The sequence below is a fragment of the Archocentrus centrarchus genome, chromosome 3, assembly GCF_007364275.1.
Source record: "Archocentrus centrarchus isolate MPI-CPG fArcCen1 chromosome 3, fArcCen1, whole genome shotgun sequence".
Lineage (NCBI taxonomy): Eukaryota > Metazoa > Chordata > Actinopteri > Cichliformes > Cichlidae > Archocentrus > Archocentrus centrarchus.
The window spans coordinates 31,931,745-31,948,212 of NC_044348.1; the positions used below are offsets into that span (position 1 = coordinate 31,931,745).

The 16,468-nt window shown below is 39.9% G+C and overlaps 1 protein-coding gene across 6 annotated transcripts; it reads right to left on the minus strand.

The window, feature by feature from the left end:
* Positions 1–2,928: 2,928 nt before the first annotated feature.
* Positions 2,929–10,579, minus strand: LOC115800489 (uncharacterized). Of its 6 annotated transcripts, XM_030757904.1 has the most exons (9): positions 10,330–10,388; positions 9,169–9,218; positions 7,707–8,777; positions 6,304–6,490; positions 6,066–6,180; positions 5,221–5,507; positions 4,716–4,933; positions 3,791–3,950; positions 2,929–3,293 (listed from the first exon to the last, which is right to left on the minus strand). In XM_030757904.1, exons 3-9 carry the CDS (start codon positions 7,794–7,796, stop codon positions 3,157–3,159), a joined length of 1,194 nt encoding a protein of 397 aa, XP_030613764.1. In that variant the 5' UTR covers positions 7,797–8,777; positions 9,169–9,218; positions 10,330–10,388; the 3' UTR covers positions 2,929–3,156. The 6 variants fall into 6 exon arrangements, with proteins under 6 accessions (XP_030613764.1, XP_030613783.1, XP_030613774.1 ...); XM_030757923.1 differs by lacking the exon at positions 7,707–8,777 and having other exon boundaries at positions 10,330–10,541; XM_030757914.1 differs by lacking the exons at positions 7,707–8,777; positions 10,330–10,388 and having other exon boundaries at positions 9,169–9,920.
* Between the last annotated feature and the right edge of the window lie 5,889 nt (positions 10,580–16,468).

Here is a 16,468-nt window from a genome sequence, read left to right on the forward strand (position 1 = left end):
TGCAGCATGCACTGAAGACTGATCAGAGCAGGTGGCTGAACCGAGTTTGACTCATGATATTCAGTGAATACAATGTAAAGGAGTTTTTCAGATAACTGCCATTTGAAATACATGGTTTCTATTTATTTAAATATTTGAATAATTTTGCTAATTAATCCTTAACGTGCCCGTTAGTGGTTTTCTTTGACCTTTGGTTGCTATCTGCACAGTAAACACTGATGGATTCCACCTCAGAGATCCGGCACTCATTACATCAATGCAGCAAGCATTACATCAGTGCCAGTATGGCTGATATATTTATTGTTGAATTTTCAAAGTGCATCATGTGATGAAATGATGGACAGTTTCTCTGATGCCAGTTCTTAAATGATTGATGACAGTGTTCCTGTCAGAACTGTTCATACACGTGGTCCACCTAAAGCATCTTGGAGAAATGGTGAAAAAGGTAAAGATAGCAATGCTATAAAGAGTACAAATTCTCAATAACTATAACAGCAACATCACCTTCCGCTGAAATAGTAACCTCTTAGCACAAGCAATATCTCAAAACGTCCACAAGAGGTCTCACTCTAGACCACAAATAAAGTCCACAGCACGTATTTTACATGGTTGCTAATAGCGTCATACAAAACCAGTTACAGGGATAGATGGTCTTTTTACAGATTATTAATGAGGCTGGATATAATCATTGTCAGTGAGTATGGATTATGGAGGACCAGGAGTGTCACACACATCGAAATAAAACATTTTGTGGCTTAATAATTAATAATAAAAACATGCATTAGTAAATTAATTCACAAATAAATATTTAAGTTATGTATTTAGACGTTAATAAAGAAATTCGTTATTTGATTATTTACTGGACAACAAAAAGAGGAATTATAAATTAATATCTCTAAATGAACTATTAATATTACTATTAATCCATTAAGAAATGCTTCAAATGGGTAATGGATTTACAGAAAAAAATTTGTATCTAATGTAATCTAATGAGCTGCATTGATGACATTAACTGCCGGATATCTGGAAACCTTTTAGAGATGAGATGGAAATATTGTTGTTGGTCCAAAAAGTCAGAAACTGTGTTTGTTTATCATCCCTTTCTCTGACACAGTGAGAAAGTCAGGAACCTTGTCATTATTTTGGACAGTGATCACAAGAGCTGCTTTCTAATACTTAAAAAAAATTCTTACCTCAGACTGACTTGGTCCATGCATTCACATCAAGCAGGCTGGACTGCTGTAGTGCTTCGTTTGCAGCGTTATCCAAATCATCAGTAGCTTGTTCAGCAGCCAGCAGCAGAATTAACTTTAAAATCCATAAAGCTCTCAGTGGTTTGGCCCCCAGTACATCTCTTACTTGCTCAGCGTCTACAACCCCATCAGACCTCTCAGGTCACCATGTGCAGATCTTTCAACTGTTCCCAGAATTAGATCTAAGTGTGCTGATGGTGCTTTCAGTCACCGTGGTCCTGGTCCTTGGAATGAACTACCTGCTGACCTGAGGTCAGTAACAACTGTGTGTACGTTCAAAAACGGACTTAAAACCTTTTTATTCTCACAAGCGTACACTTAATAACTTTGTGTGTGTGTGTTAAGTTTTATTTTGTTGTTTTTTTATTGCCTAAAGCATTGTAGACCTAATGATAGGGAAATTAAACTAAGTATTAATCTTTTATGTTAATCACATGTTTAATGCCTGCACTCTGTTCTGCAACATCTAGAGGGTCCTGGTAATTATGCAAGAGTTCTTTTTGTTGATTTCAGTTGAGCTTTTAATACCATTTTGCCACCCAGACTGGATGATAAGCTCCTTCATATGGGAGCTGAGCAATCACTGTGTCAGTGGGTATTGGACTTTTTAACAGACAGGGTTCGGGTGGTCAAATGTAAAAACCTCTGACCATCATCACGGGGACTCCTCAGGGGTGTGTTTTGTCTCCACTGCTGTTCTCGTTGTATACAAATGACTTTATTTCACACTGTCAGCCAGTTAAACTGTTCAAATTTGCAGATGACAGATGACTCTAGAGTGGTGGGTTTAGGGATGATGATTCAATGTACAAGACCCAAATTTCATCTCTGGTGGACTGGTGCAGCACAAATAATCTGGAACTGAATGTTTCAAAGACTATGGAAGTCATTGTGGACTTTTCCCGCAAACACAAAGATCACCTTCCCCTGGTCATCAACAACACAGAGGTGCAGAGAGCGGACAGCAACAAATTCCTAGGTGTTAACATCTCATCCACCTTGAAATGGAAGAACGACACCAGATCTGTTTAAAAGAAATCCCATCAGAAACTGGTCTTCTTAAAACAGTTAAAAAAGTGTGGTGTGTCCAGCAGAGGTTTGTTACAGTTTCATCGAGCAGCTGTGGAGAGCATCCTTACTTTTGTCATAACTGATTTGGGAGTGTGACTCACATGGTGGTGCATGTTGCATCCAAAATTACTCCCAGATAGCAAAATGACTCCGCCCCCGATGTGCCACTGACTCCGTAACGGACCCGCAAAACCGGTCCGTATCGGAGTCCACTTGCACAGCGGGACGGATCAGTAACGGATCAGGATCACGGTTGAGGAACAGATCAGGACCGGATACAAATCGGACCCGTCCACGTTTCAGGTTATCCAAAACGGATCCTTTACGGAGCCGTCTGTGGAAAAACTGATCCGACACGGATCCGTTTTGAATCCGTTCATATAACAGCTTATTTTGGCCAGAATATTTTCAGGATCCCTTATTAAAAATTGCTGTAGCCATGCTAGCTACAGTTAAAGCTAAAATATCTATTTGGACATGAAGACTGATTTTAGGGAAAATGAAAAATCTTTAACAATTACGGCATCCTTATCTAAAGCCTAATTTTCCATTTGAATAACAAGTTGAGCATATGAGTATTACAAAAATAATGGGATCATAAATGTATCAAGAATACTGTTTATTTACTATAAATCCTTTAACACTTCTTTATTCTTTAACAAAATGCAGTAAAGGAAAAAATAAAATGGCAAAGAAAGGAAATACTATCACAAATTAATTAAGCAGGTGATGCATTGATTCATTACTGTACTTCATTAAAACATTAACAGACAAATAACTGAAAGATAACCATTTCTGGAACAATAACAGTAACAATAACAAACTGAAGTCCTCAGCATTGATTCGGGATGGTAACAGGAGGACGCCGCCTTCTTCCTCTGTCTGCTGCCAGATTGAACCATCGTATGGCATGTTTCCGAATCTCCTCTTCTGTGGCAGCACGGGACACGTGGGTCTTTCTTACTGCATCTATACACACAAGGTATATGTTATATGAAAGCTTTGAAATCTTTCCAGCAGCTTGTTGAATCTATACCATGAAGAATTAAGGCAGTTCAGAAGGCAAAAGGGGGCTCAACCTAGTGCTGGCATCATGTACCTAATAAAGTGGCCAGCAAGTGTAGCATGTTGATTGTAAGCTTTGGACATAGTGGGGAAAAAACTCCAAAAATTTACAACTCATCTTTAATATTTAACAGCATCAGTTATTGCCAATCAATGCAGTCATGTCCGGGTATCCAACTATGTACCACAGAGGAACATCACAGATCTCAAAGGGGAGTTTTTCATTTGAAAGAGTGCTGTGATCAGTGAGTGGAATAAAGGTACACCTGAAAACTGTCCTCCAAAGCCCATAACTGGCATTATCAATGAAATGATACAATACGACTCTCAGAGTTAAAAGATTTGTGCTTCATTAAACCATGACAATCAAATCATTTGCAAAATCTATTACAATTACTTACCCAAGAGTACTGTTTTTGATGCCATCTGGGAGAAACCTCCCTTTCCATTGGCCCCTGTCCAATTTATCTTCTGTCCAATGTCACTGTGGAACATGCGGGAAAGAATGTTCCATGTGATACTTCTTGCATCATGCCCCCCGATGGCTGCCAGTGAAGAAATCTAAAAATGGAGAGGAAATAATGGGAAAAGTTTAAACACATTTCACAAAAAATAAGTTGCAGGCAATTAAACACAACAACAAAAGACAGCTTCATTTGTATTTGAGTTATCAAAAAGGTCCCGTGTGCCAGCTCAAATGTGGGTATATAGAAAAATTAAAAAATAATCATTTTACATTTTTCCTGAAAGGGCTATTCATTTTGCAATTCTTACTACTTATCCCTGGTCAAAACGGTAATATGAAAGTACAGAGTCTGCATAAAAGCACTTTGTGCTGCTGGATGGTCTTCCTTACTTTTATGACAGGTGCTTTAATTAATTTTACCAGTGCACATAAAACAGTTTAATACTTTTATTAAACATAACTGATTGTTGTCAGTGTGATTAAATATAAATTCACTTCAGCTGCACAGCCAACACACATAAATGCAAACATACTTTGTAAATTTATTTACACGTATTTCTCACATTTCATTTTAAAAAGTTAGGAATGCCATTTGAGTTAAGTGGAACATTTCCTTATTCACAAAGAAGCATTTCCAGTCTTTCAGTGAGAGATACAGATTATCAATTGAACACGGGTATTGGCAAATAACCACATCTTATCCGGACTGTAAAAACCTGGATCTGGCTGTTCGTAATATTTAACATTCAGCTTTTCATTATAAACAGCATCATTCGTATTATACAAAACCATGACATTGACAAAAGTGGGATTTCTTTGTGTTGAATGTCAAGTAGAATGGTAATCAGATGAAAACTCACCACACTCTGCTTCAGGTGAGAGTTAGCAGGATCTTTGAGCCATTTCTCAAAATTCTCCACTTCCTCCATTGATTGTAGTGGAAACTGTACAGGGTCAGGTATTTCTCTTTCTTGGACAGTTGAGTTCAGCTTGTTGGTCAGATAGTTTACTTTGGTGGTTAATTGGTCTTGTTGGTGTTTAATGTACTCCAGTAAGCTCAATATTTGAACTTCTGCAGCTGTTGGAAGAAGAAATGAGACAAATTTGCTGTAATCTTTTCCAATAACTGGATTACATGGCAAATGGCTATAGTGTAGTATTCATATTTACAAAGAATACAATATACCGATTATTCAAGCTTTACTGTATACACTTTTGGAAAAATCAGTGTACATTCAGGAAGAAATGCATTGTTGCATTCGATGAGTTTATTTTCACTTGGATGTTACACTGAGAATAACTGAATTTGTGATGTAATTATCAGTCATTGAAAGGTGAATACTAGCTGTTTAAGAGATTGCTTACCAGAGCAGGTAATTGTGTCTGAGCCATACCGTCCCCCTTTCCAAGTAGGCCTGTAGACATGGCTTGAAGAAGGAGTTGGCTCATCTCTTGGTCTATTTTCCATCTGGGCAAGCAGTGGTGGTGATGGAGTTTTTGCAGAAGAAGCAATTGTGTGGATGCTAGCTCCAGTGAAAGGTGGTGGTTGGATAACTGGAGCAGGTGGTTGTAGTGGGCGTCTTACTGCAGCTCTGGCTTTCCTTTTCAGGTAAACTTCTTCTGTGTCACTGTCAGAGTCCCCAAAGGAATGACTGTCAAGCAGAATAGAAAAATAAAAATACTTAATACTTCATTTGTCATTATTAAAACATGTATTTTTTTACTTTACTCAAGCTGTACACTACCCTAATTGCTTTCGAATTCTGTGATTTGAATACCATCCATTCTCTTCTGCTTATCCTGTTCAGGGTCATGGGGGGGGGCTGGAGCCTATCCCAGCTGTCATAGGGTGACCTGTCACAGGGTACACCCTGTACAGGTCACCAGCCTGTCATAGGGCCAACACAGAGAGACAGACAGCCATTCACACCTATGGGCAATTTAGAGTGACTAATGCACCTAACCCCAGTAAGTGCATGCCTTTGGACTGTGGGAGGAAACCCACACAGACACGGGGAGAACATGCAAACTCCACACAGAGAGAGGGAGAGAGAGAGAGAGAGAGAGGCCCGGGCCAAGGGGGAATCAAACCCAGGCCTTCTAGATGTTATTCTGTTATGTTAGTGCTAACCACCACACTACTGTGCTGCCTGTGTTTTGAATAATGATGACCAAAAAAAGCAAGGAAGGCATATAATGTATATACTAACATTGCCTTTGGCTTCCTTTTTGGTCGTATTTCCTCCTCTTCCTCTTCTGACTGAAGGTCTGATGTGCTGCATGTAAGCGATTTCTTCAGAAGCTGTCGTGCCTCAAAGTACTGATCTACAAATTACAAACTTGAGTTTACAACAGATAACACAGTTGTCTTTAAACACATAAAATATAATAGCAAATATATTTCAGTATTTAATTAAAATAGGCAGAGGTGTATTAGAAATTGCATACCACATGATTTGATAATTCTGATATCGTATGTCTTCCAGTCTGGTCCTGGTTCCTCTACATTTTTTACTGCCTTATCCGCTCTTTCATCATTTCTATAGTTGGGCCAGTAGGTAGCACCATCACAGCACCAGTTTTCTGGTACTACTGCTACTGCTTTGTTGCTCTGGAACTCGACCAAATGGAACATCTTGAAGTGGAAAAAGAAATCAAACAACAACAAATAACAAAAAAAAGAGCTGCAACCAGCAACACTACCACAATTGCTTTGCTTAGAAAATAATATAACAAAATGGTATCATCCTCGACATTTTAAATGCCTGTTAGAAAAAAAACAGCCTTAATAGCTATTAAGTTATACTGCCAGCAAGGACAATAGACAGGTACAGAGAAAAATCTGATGTGTCCCTAAAAGGCATAGAACATTGGTATGGCCACAAAACCATCTCTATGAGGCAAAACAGTACATTTTACAACAAGCTCTGACACTTTAACACACTTGAATGAATCTGATGTTTGTGAAATTTTATAAATATTCAGATAGTCAGAGTTAAATGGATAATCAAAGAACAAAGATTTATCTGAGAATTCCTTGAATACCACATAGACTCCATCACTGCACTCTACAATGTTATGTATACAACAAATATCATTTCCAATAACAAAAACATTATCCCCAGTTGAAACTTTAACAGTCCACTTATCACAGGTCATTTCACCATACTGTGCTTTCACTGACAGTCCACCTATAATTGATCCAACATAATGTGGCTTTTTAAAAGAGGTACAACTTAAAGGAGCTTCCATAATTCTAATTTCAGACAATCGACGGATTATTTGGGCAAGGGGGAACTCTGGTTTCCTGATGAGCTTTTTAAGCTTATGCAGATAATTTTCATAAGGAAATGCTGAAAATGAGTCCAGACAACCATGTAGTTGCACATCACCTGCTAGATGTACCAAACCATGTACATTATAAACAATTTGATCTTTTCCATATATTTCACCAAAGTGACTAACAAAACATTTCAGCAAAGTACGGGCATACTGTGTGTGGCAGGACAGTCTAGGACTAACTAAAATAGCAACACCAGAGAAGAGTAGCATGAAATTATAGTACATATTTTGATCCAGAAATGTGCCTAGCATTACAGGTCCTGTGTACAGGAGAAACTGTCTAAATTCTGTGGCCTTCCAACGATCCAATTCCCTCAGAGATCTGGGCTTCCGTGCAAACTCTACAGGAATAAAGGAACGCATTTCTAACAGTTTTGCTGACATTCTTTCCACTATGCTCGCAGGCAATCGAAAATTCAGAGGACCCCTGAGCCAGATGTGTAGCATTCTTCTAACAACTCCTAAACAAACTAAATGCATGTAATCTAGAGGGAACTGTGAAACCATACCCACACTACTGCCAATAAATGGATGTGGTCCTTCATGATGATGACTCTCATCGGCCATGTTTGTGAATGATTCATCTGTCCGTAGGGCATAGTCTGCACATGGGTATGTCACGCGTCTGTTAATATAGTTTCCAGGCTGCACACATTTGTCACATCCATGGTAGGCATTGTGGTTCTTTGTGTTTTTAATAAAGGACCTGGCTGGTGTGTCACAGATGACTGTATGCAGCTTGAGATTTAACTGTTTACCTTCTAAATCAAAACCATTTTCAAGCTGTTGTAACTCTGTAACAAAGTCTTCAAGGAAGTCTTTTGCTGAACTTGGTTTCTTTGGTCCACAGAACAAACCTATAACTACAGGTTCCTTCATGGGAACACTTAATAGTAGACCAAGGATGGGCCACAACTGCAGACAAGAACTCTTGAACAAAGGAAGTCCATCTATGTTGATTTGCAACTTCAAAGTGAAACTGTCTGCTAACGTGTGTTTGAACTTTAACAATGTATTTCTAAGAGAAGCCAGAATGCCAAAATAGTGGTACTGTCCTCCAGCCCTTTCAAGAATTGAGTATTCTGTCTCAGTTCTGAGGAGTGTCCTAGCATCCTTTGGAATATCAGAATGGTAAATGCGAAGTATGGCCAATAATGCTGTCAAAGCGACCAAGGAAATACGAAATTGTATGGCCCAGTGGGATAAACTGTCAGAGAGTGAAACCGAGTCTTGGAGTTCATCATCAAAATGATCAGACTCAGATGTCTGAGTCTGAACATCACAAGCAGCATCCTCAAAATCCTCAGACAGGCCTAGATCTATCTCCATGCCATCTTGCTCACTAAAACCAGCACCGGTTTCAGTGTCTAGACAGTGTGGATTATCAGTTCCAGTTTGACTTTCATGAAAATGCTCTTCACTGATGTGTCCATGGTCAAGGTTCCTCTCTGTTGTCATCTGAAAGTCAATTAAATTTGTGGCGTCATCCCGCATTTGTTTAAGTCGGTTTTCTACGTCTACACGGGCCCTCCTTCTTAAGGTGGAGTTGGAGACAGGTAGAGTCTTTCTATTCATTTTATCTAAAAATAAAAATTTTAGAAACACATTTTTGTTATTATTCTGAGACCAGACAGGATTTTAAAGCAGGCAAACAAGCCTCAACCTAGACCACAGGACAAAACATTGAAATGACAGAACTTACACATTATAACAGAGAAGAAGCTGTTATAGCCACTTATACTGGCAATAACAGCTATTTTTTTTAAATGAAGAATATATTATAACAGTCAAAGCTTAACGTCCATTACAGTTGCTTTTTAAGTACAGATGTGCGTGTGCAAGATTTCTGATAGCATATTACAAGCTCAGGTTTCCCTCCCCTTGGAACACACACATAATATTTCTGGCAGAAATTATTTGCAGTTTTAGAAAAAGTGTCTAAATGAACTCTAAGATTGAATTTTGGCTTACTTCAGTGAGGTAGCAGACAAGGTGGAGGGGGGAAGGCAGGCTGAATTGATCTGTAACAGAAGACATAAATAAAATTAATGATTATAATGATGAAACTACAGAAAATCTTTCTTTTTGTGGCATGTTGGATATTAAACTTTGGTAATTTAAAGTATTTTAATTGTATCAATAGGGACTTTCAGTAAGTCAGAGTCCAAATATGCATTGTGGAAAAGTTTAAGGTCAAGCAAAGACAATAAATAGGGTTCATACACTTTCAACGCACAGGAGTTGTTGAATTTACTCGCGAGAAGTGAATACCTACGCTTGGGGAATTTGCAAGGATTGTTTTCTTCTGACTTAATTATAATTCCATACTGGTCTTATCCATTACTGGAATTTGCGGTTTTCTAGCCAACCAGCCAACAATAATTAAAGCCCCACTCTGGCCGGTTAAAAAAATGTGACCTCCTAAAGGTCCGCTCACTCTCTCACAGACTGTCTTCTGGGGAGATGCTCATATGCAGACGTGCAGGTTCGTTTCCATCTCATAAGTTAACTATTCAGATATTTTTTAAGGCAGTTACAGTTTTAAGCAGTTTCAACAACTGTGCCCAAAAATCAAGCACTTTTCAATCCTTGAAAGGACAATTTTAAAATGGAAGCATTTTCAAGGATAAGAAAAAAAGAATTAAATTTGAATCAAAAAGTCTTAGCAGAGACATAACTAAATCCATTTCTAAAGCTTATTAAATACTTTACAGCAACACCTGAAATCGTGAGACCCACTTTAACCTGATGGATGCTCTCAGATTAAATTTGGAGAATAGGCTGTGTTAGCTTAACTTTACCTGCAGTCAGTCCTGGAGAGGCTCAATAAAATCCTTCATGTGCTCAGTCTGCTGTAACATCAGCTACCTGGACAGTTAACCAAATCACATCGCCTTCCCCACCGAAATAAATCCCGGAGGAGCTTTTTTTTTTTCTTTTAACCTCACAGCTTCCCGCTGTGTTAGCTAATAGGCCAGTAGCTAATGTGCTATAAGCTAACTCCGCTGCCACAATCTCACATTTCTGAATAAAAAATAAATAAAACCATAATTATCTCCTACCAGGATAACTTTACTGTACAGGTAAAGCCATGAATGAAGAATATTTAACAGAACAGCTTACAGTTCTTACCTTAGAGAAGCTCTGCTCCTGCGCCCCTTATGACAGCAGTCGTTGACTTTTGAAAAAGAAAAAAAGAGGGGGGTGGGGAAAGGCGCGAGTTTGCTGAAGGGCTCCGCCGTGGAGCCGTGGCGGAGCCGCGTTTTGATAATCCGCTGTCAGTAGGTGGGGCGGGCCCAGTCCGGAGAGCAAGAAGGGTGGGGCGGATCGGCTGACTTGAAGGCGGATCCGCCCCGAAGTGTTTTGCTATCTGGGCTGGGTGTGAAGTCCCAGTTATTGCTGACATTTATAAGGACAGGTTGCACATGAAGAGCCCGTTGATTGTAAAGAATCCTTCCCACCCAGCTACCTTTTTAACTTTCTCCCCTCACAGAAAAGACTGAGAAGCATCAGCACAAAAACGACCAGATTTCAAACCAGTACATACCCACAGGCTGTTCGACTGATCAACACCTTGGAAATGTTTTAAACACAACAATTGAACTGTTTAATATGTAATTTTTATTTAATCATTTATTTTTAACTTGATGCTGCTAATCACATTATAGGAGTTTTAATGTTACCATTTAGTATCTATTCTGTTTTATGGTCTATAATTATTCTGTTTTTTATCCCAGTATTTATTAATTTCTATTGCATCACACTGAGTGAGTGTTCTTGGTAGTGCGTGGGCCTTAACTGAAACAAATTCCTATCGACAATCTATGTTTAATCATGCTACAGTATAATCCCTGTTACAGTAATCCTTCAATGCTAAGAAAGAAAACATTCTGCTTTTGACTATATATATAAGTTGACTAAGAGCTGACAGAGAGCTGCAAATTACTGGCTTGGGCACATATACAGCAAGGCTAAAGGTCAGTCTACAAAGAATAATAATACCATGTGTGAACTGTTTTGATACATCTTACTGAGAAACATGCTAACAGTCAGCATGTGTGGAAACACCAGAAGAAGAACACTTCCCCTTTTGCTTTGAAATGAATATGACATGTAAACTGTATAAAAGCTGGTGAGCAGAAGCGATCGGGGGCACTCCTCACATCCTCTTTGTAGAGTATTGTGACTGCTCCAGATTTGCAAGTTCTAATAAAGCTGCATATCACCCATATCCTTCTCTTGGTCATTATTCCCAGGAAATTCTCCTATCACCTGTATAGGTTTTAAGTTTACATGTATTGTATAATTCTTAAATTACACTGCACCTTCCCTTCCCAGACCTGTATTGTATATTGTGTATTGTATATTGTGTATTGTATATTGTATAGCATTTAAGTTAAATTATAGGACACTGTATAATACTAGAACTGGAACCAAATTCCTTGTGTGTGTAAACATACTTGGCCAAAATAAACCTGATTCTGATTCTGATTCTGATGTAATGAAATGTGCTATGTAAACAAATTTGAAACTGCTGTTGCCACTGTTAGTCATATTGTTTGACTCCTGTTTTTTTAGTCCCGCAGGCCAATAGCCAGTGGATGCTTATTGTTCACTGAGGACGAGTGAATATGCTTAATATGAGTCATCTGACTCATGTTGAGGGTTTTAATTTTCCCATGACTGCACGCCCGAAGATCAGCTGCTCTAAACAAGTGACAATGTTCCCTTTTTTCATGTCCTGGTTGGACAACACGACTGATCACCTAAAAATTTCACAGACTGAGACTGAACGTGCCTTAGATTGTGAGAAAGAACTCGCTTTTGGCAGATGAAAATAAAGGCCAGCAGGGGGCGCTAATCACTTTTCACATTAGTCCCATCTTTCAAGTGCACAAAAGTTGAAACAGTTGTTTAAAGTTACCCACATTTAACCAAAAATGTATAACTAATGCAAGCTTTTTTTCACTAAACTAATCCAAGCCACCTCAGTTCATTAACATCTGATTATCTATTATCTAATTCTATTAAAACTGGCCACCAATGTTAATTTGATAGACCCTTCCCCAACAACCTGAGGAGGACACCCCCTTCCATCCTGTGTGGCAGCTTATGGTTTCTTTTGGCTGTAGAGAGAAAAGGTGAAAAAGGGATATTCTGAAGGGGAAAGGGTGAGCCGAAATTGTACTATCAAACCCAGGACACACTTGAAAAAGAGATTTTAATCTCTCTTAGATGTAGTCATTAAATTACTGAACACAGCTAGCCATTGTGTATTCATGCTCACATCGCCATGGGTAATCACATCAGTTTAATTTCAGAATCATATCTTTATCATAACTATGTAACAAACACATATAGGAATCCTTTATCTGCTCTCTTGTGTGTTTTCTGGTTACAGTTAGCTTACTCTTACTTCAGGGGCTGTGTTCAGATATAAAGTATCAAATTTTAACCCCCCGTCATGGTCCTGGGCTGGTGGCCCAGTGTTTTGAGTTCCCTTTTGTTTAGTTCTGTTTTGTTGTAATTTTGGATTGTGTTCTTATAGTTCAGTGCTCTCAGTTTGTTGTGTCTTTGTGTAATGTCTGCTCGCCTTGTGTTAGGTCTGTGTGCGTTATGTTAGTCACTTCCTGTTTTATTTTGGTAGTCTCGTGCTTCTTGTGTGTTGTGTTCAGTTTACTTCCCCTTTGTTTTTAGGTTCATTTGTTTCATCTGTTCCCTGTTGTTTCCATTCCCCCTGATTTCCTTGTGTGTATTTAAGCCCTTAGTTTTCCTCTGTTCTTTGTCCAGGTCCTCGTCATTGTTGATGTCCAGGTGGGTGTGCCTGCTGTGTGCTTTCGGTTTTGTCTTTTGAGTTTAAGTTTTTCGAGTTTTCTTGTTGCTGGCTCCAGTCCAGCTGTGTGTTCAAGGTGTTAATAAAGATTCAGTACACATTCAGCTCTCGCCTTCTGTCCTGCTCTGAGGTCCTCCCTGCCTTGTTAGCCGCAGCATTTCCTGTTACACTGAAAATGTTGGACTGAGATGGAAACCTCTACTTGTTTAAGATCAATTTTGAAATGGTATTAATTTGACACATTTGTTTTGGCAAATGTTTCAAATACCAGTTTATTACTAATACCCACAGTTGCCCTAAAACATGCATTTAACGTACAAAAATATATTTAAATATTTTAAGCTCGAACGACAAAATAAACAACATCAACAACAAAAAAAACTTCCATCAAGGCCTGTTTTTGCCTGAAGGTAACCATATTTTTAGCAGAGTACTCATGGTTCATGGGTAGACACTCTGCTACTCTCACAAATATGATTTCTCTCCAAAACCAGGGACTTTAAGGTCATATTGGTTTTTTTTCTGTCTTAAAGGTTAAGGGGTGTCATAGGGTGTGGAGATGAGTAAAAGCAATACTTTTGCTTTTCCAACTTCAGCAGCTACACCCTTGTCCCTCAGGCTGACAAAACACCTCTGACATATGAACAGAGGACTGCGAGTCTAGGCAAGTATTCTTGCCAAGAGAATTTTCAGCCGTCAATATTACAGCTGTGTACATACCGCCCAGTGGGAACACAAAAGATGCACTGTCTACATTGTATCAGTCTGTGAGCTCAATGCAGGACTCTAACCTGGACCGTACCTATATAATTGTGGGTGATTTCAATCAGGCCAAATTGAAGACAGTATTCCGACACTATTACAAATATGTGGATTTTGCAACTAGGGGTGAGAACATTCTTGACCAGCTCTACACAAACATTGCACAGGCATACAGAGCTGTTCCCCACGCCCACCTGGGAAACTCGGACCATCTTTCTGTTATGCTAATTCCACCTTATCAGCAAACCATCTGTGAAGCAGATCAGAACTTGGCCAGAGGGGGCTACCTCAACACTCAACACAACTCAAGACTGTTTTGACTGTACAGACTGGGCTGTTTTTAGGGTGGCTGCCACTTCCAACCAGCATGTCAACATAACGGAATACAGTCTGTGAGTCTGTGACGGATACATATCCAAATGCATGGAAGATGTGACTGTCATAAAACACTTCACCACAAGGGCAAATGTAAAACCTTGGTTCACCAGGGAGGTATGTGAGCTCCTGAGAGCACAGAATACTGCTTTCAAGTCTGGAGACAAAGAAGCTCTCAGAACTGCTAGGGCCAACTTGAACCGAGGTGTGAGAGCAGCCAAGCGTGCCTATGGTCAGAAAATCCAATCACACCTATGGCAAGGCATCCAGTCAGTAATAGATTACAGGCCTACACCCCCACTGTGCGAGGACAGCACAAATTTCCTAAACACAGTCAGCACCTTCTTCAGCTGTTTTGAGGAAAACAACACTACCACTCCAACAGAAGCCATTCACTGTTTGGACAATGCAACACTCCAACTGGACCCTGCTGACATGAGGAGGACCCCAGGAAGGCTGCTGGTCCTGATAATATACCTGAGCATGTGCTGACTCACTTACCGATGTTCTCACAGATGTCTTCAACACCTCTCTGAGCCAAACCATCATACCAGAATGCTTCAAAGCCACCACATCACACCGCTACCCAAGAAATCCCCAGCCACATCACTGAATGACTACGGGCCCATAGCACTCACTCCCATCATGACGAAGTGCTTTGAAAGGCTGGTCAAGGCTCACATAACATCCAGCCTGTCTGCCACATTTCATCCTCTCCAGTTTGTGTACCGTCCCAAGCGCTCCACTGATGATGCCATAGCAACAGCACTTCACCTCAGCCTGGCTCATGTGGAGAACAGAAACAGCTGAGTGCAGATGCTATTCATTGACTTCAGCTCCGCCTTCAACAATGTCATTCCACAACACCCAGTAAGCAAACGCAGTGCTATAGGCATCAGCACCCCGCTTTGCAAATGGCTACTAGACTTTCTCACCAACAGACCACAGACAGTAAGAGTTGGCAAAAACTCCTTACAGACCACCATCATGAACACTGGGGTCCCTCAGGGATGTGTGCCGAGTCTTTTGCTGTTTACGCTGATGACTCATGTCTGCTGTGCCAGACACAACTCGAACCACATCATCAAGTTTGCAGACGACACAACAGTAGTGGGCCTCATCAGCAACAATGACGACTCAGCCTACAGAGAGGAGGTACACCAACTCATCAACTGGTGTGGCATCAACAGTCTAGATGGCCGAAGGGTTCTCAGAATGGCAGACAGCAGAAAACTTTTTCAAGTGAGTTTAAGTAATACAGAAACTTGTTCACAGGTCCCTTAAGGGAGCACTGTTGGTCATTTTCTTTGCTTGGGTAGTAGTGGTAGTAATGGTAGTATCTAATCAATAATGATTTTGGACTGAATAGACATATCCACATAATACATATCCACATAACCGCATGTTCTTACACTTGCAAGACACACACACACACACACACACACACACACACACACACACACACACACACACACACACACACACACACACACACACACACACACACACACACCAACTGATTTTAATGACATTTATTTCTAATATTTTATTTTATTATATATTTTATCCTACTATATTATTCTATTATATATTTTATTGTTAGTGCTTTGTCTTGACACTTTTGTCCTATTGCATTTTTAATGTTGCGTTCATAATAAAGTACTCTCTGAAAGTCTACTAGATGATGTGAATGCAGCATTAGAGATGGTCCCTACAGCAACCATCAGTGAAACCAACCAGCTGATTTATACCACAGCAACAGTGATCCTTAAGATGCCTGGCTTTAAGATGAACAACAGCCACAAGGAGCAGTACTCTCCATGGAGAAGGAGACTAGAGGCTAAGATCGAGCAGCATGGAGGGAAGTTAGTCTGCTGTCAAAGCTGCAGAAAGGTGTGATGAGGAGAGGGGGTGCTGAAGAAATACAAGTGTTCTATACCTGAGACCTTAGAAACTGCCAAGCAAAGACTCACAGTCTTGGATAGCCACCTGAAGAGGTATACTAGAGAGATAGAAGCCAGGAGAACAAACCAGATGCTCTCCACTGAACCATCCAAGATGTACTCTCAGTGGCAGGTGAAGAAATGAAACACTGAAATCACCTGTTAGATATCTGAATGAATGATATGTGTTTAACTTCCACTCAGCGGCAAAAGCAAGCGGAGGTTTTGAAAACAATGTCCTGGGACTCAGGCATTCTCTCCGGGTACAGTGAGCCGGTCAGCTGACAGCTGGTGAGGCAAGCTGGCTGTTAGACCAGTGAGAACGAACATCTCCAAAAATATCTGAGCACTTTTGCAA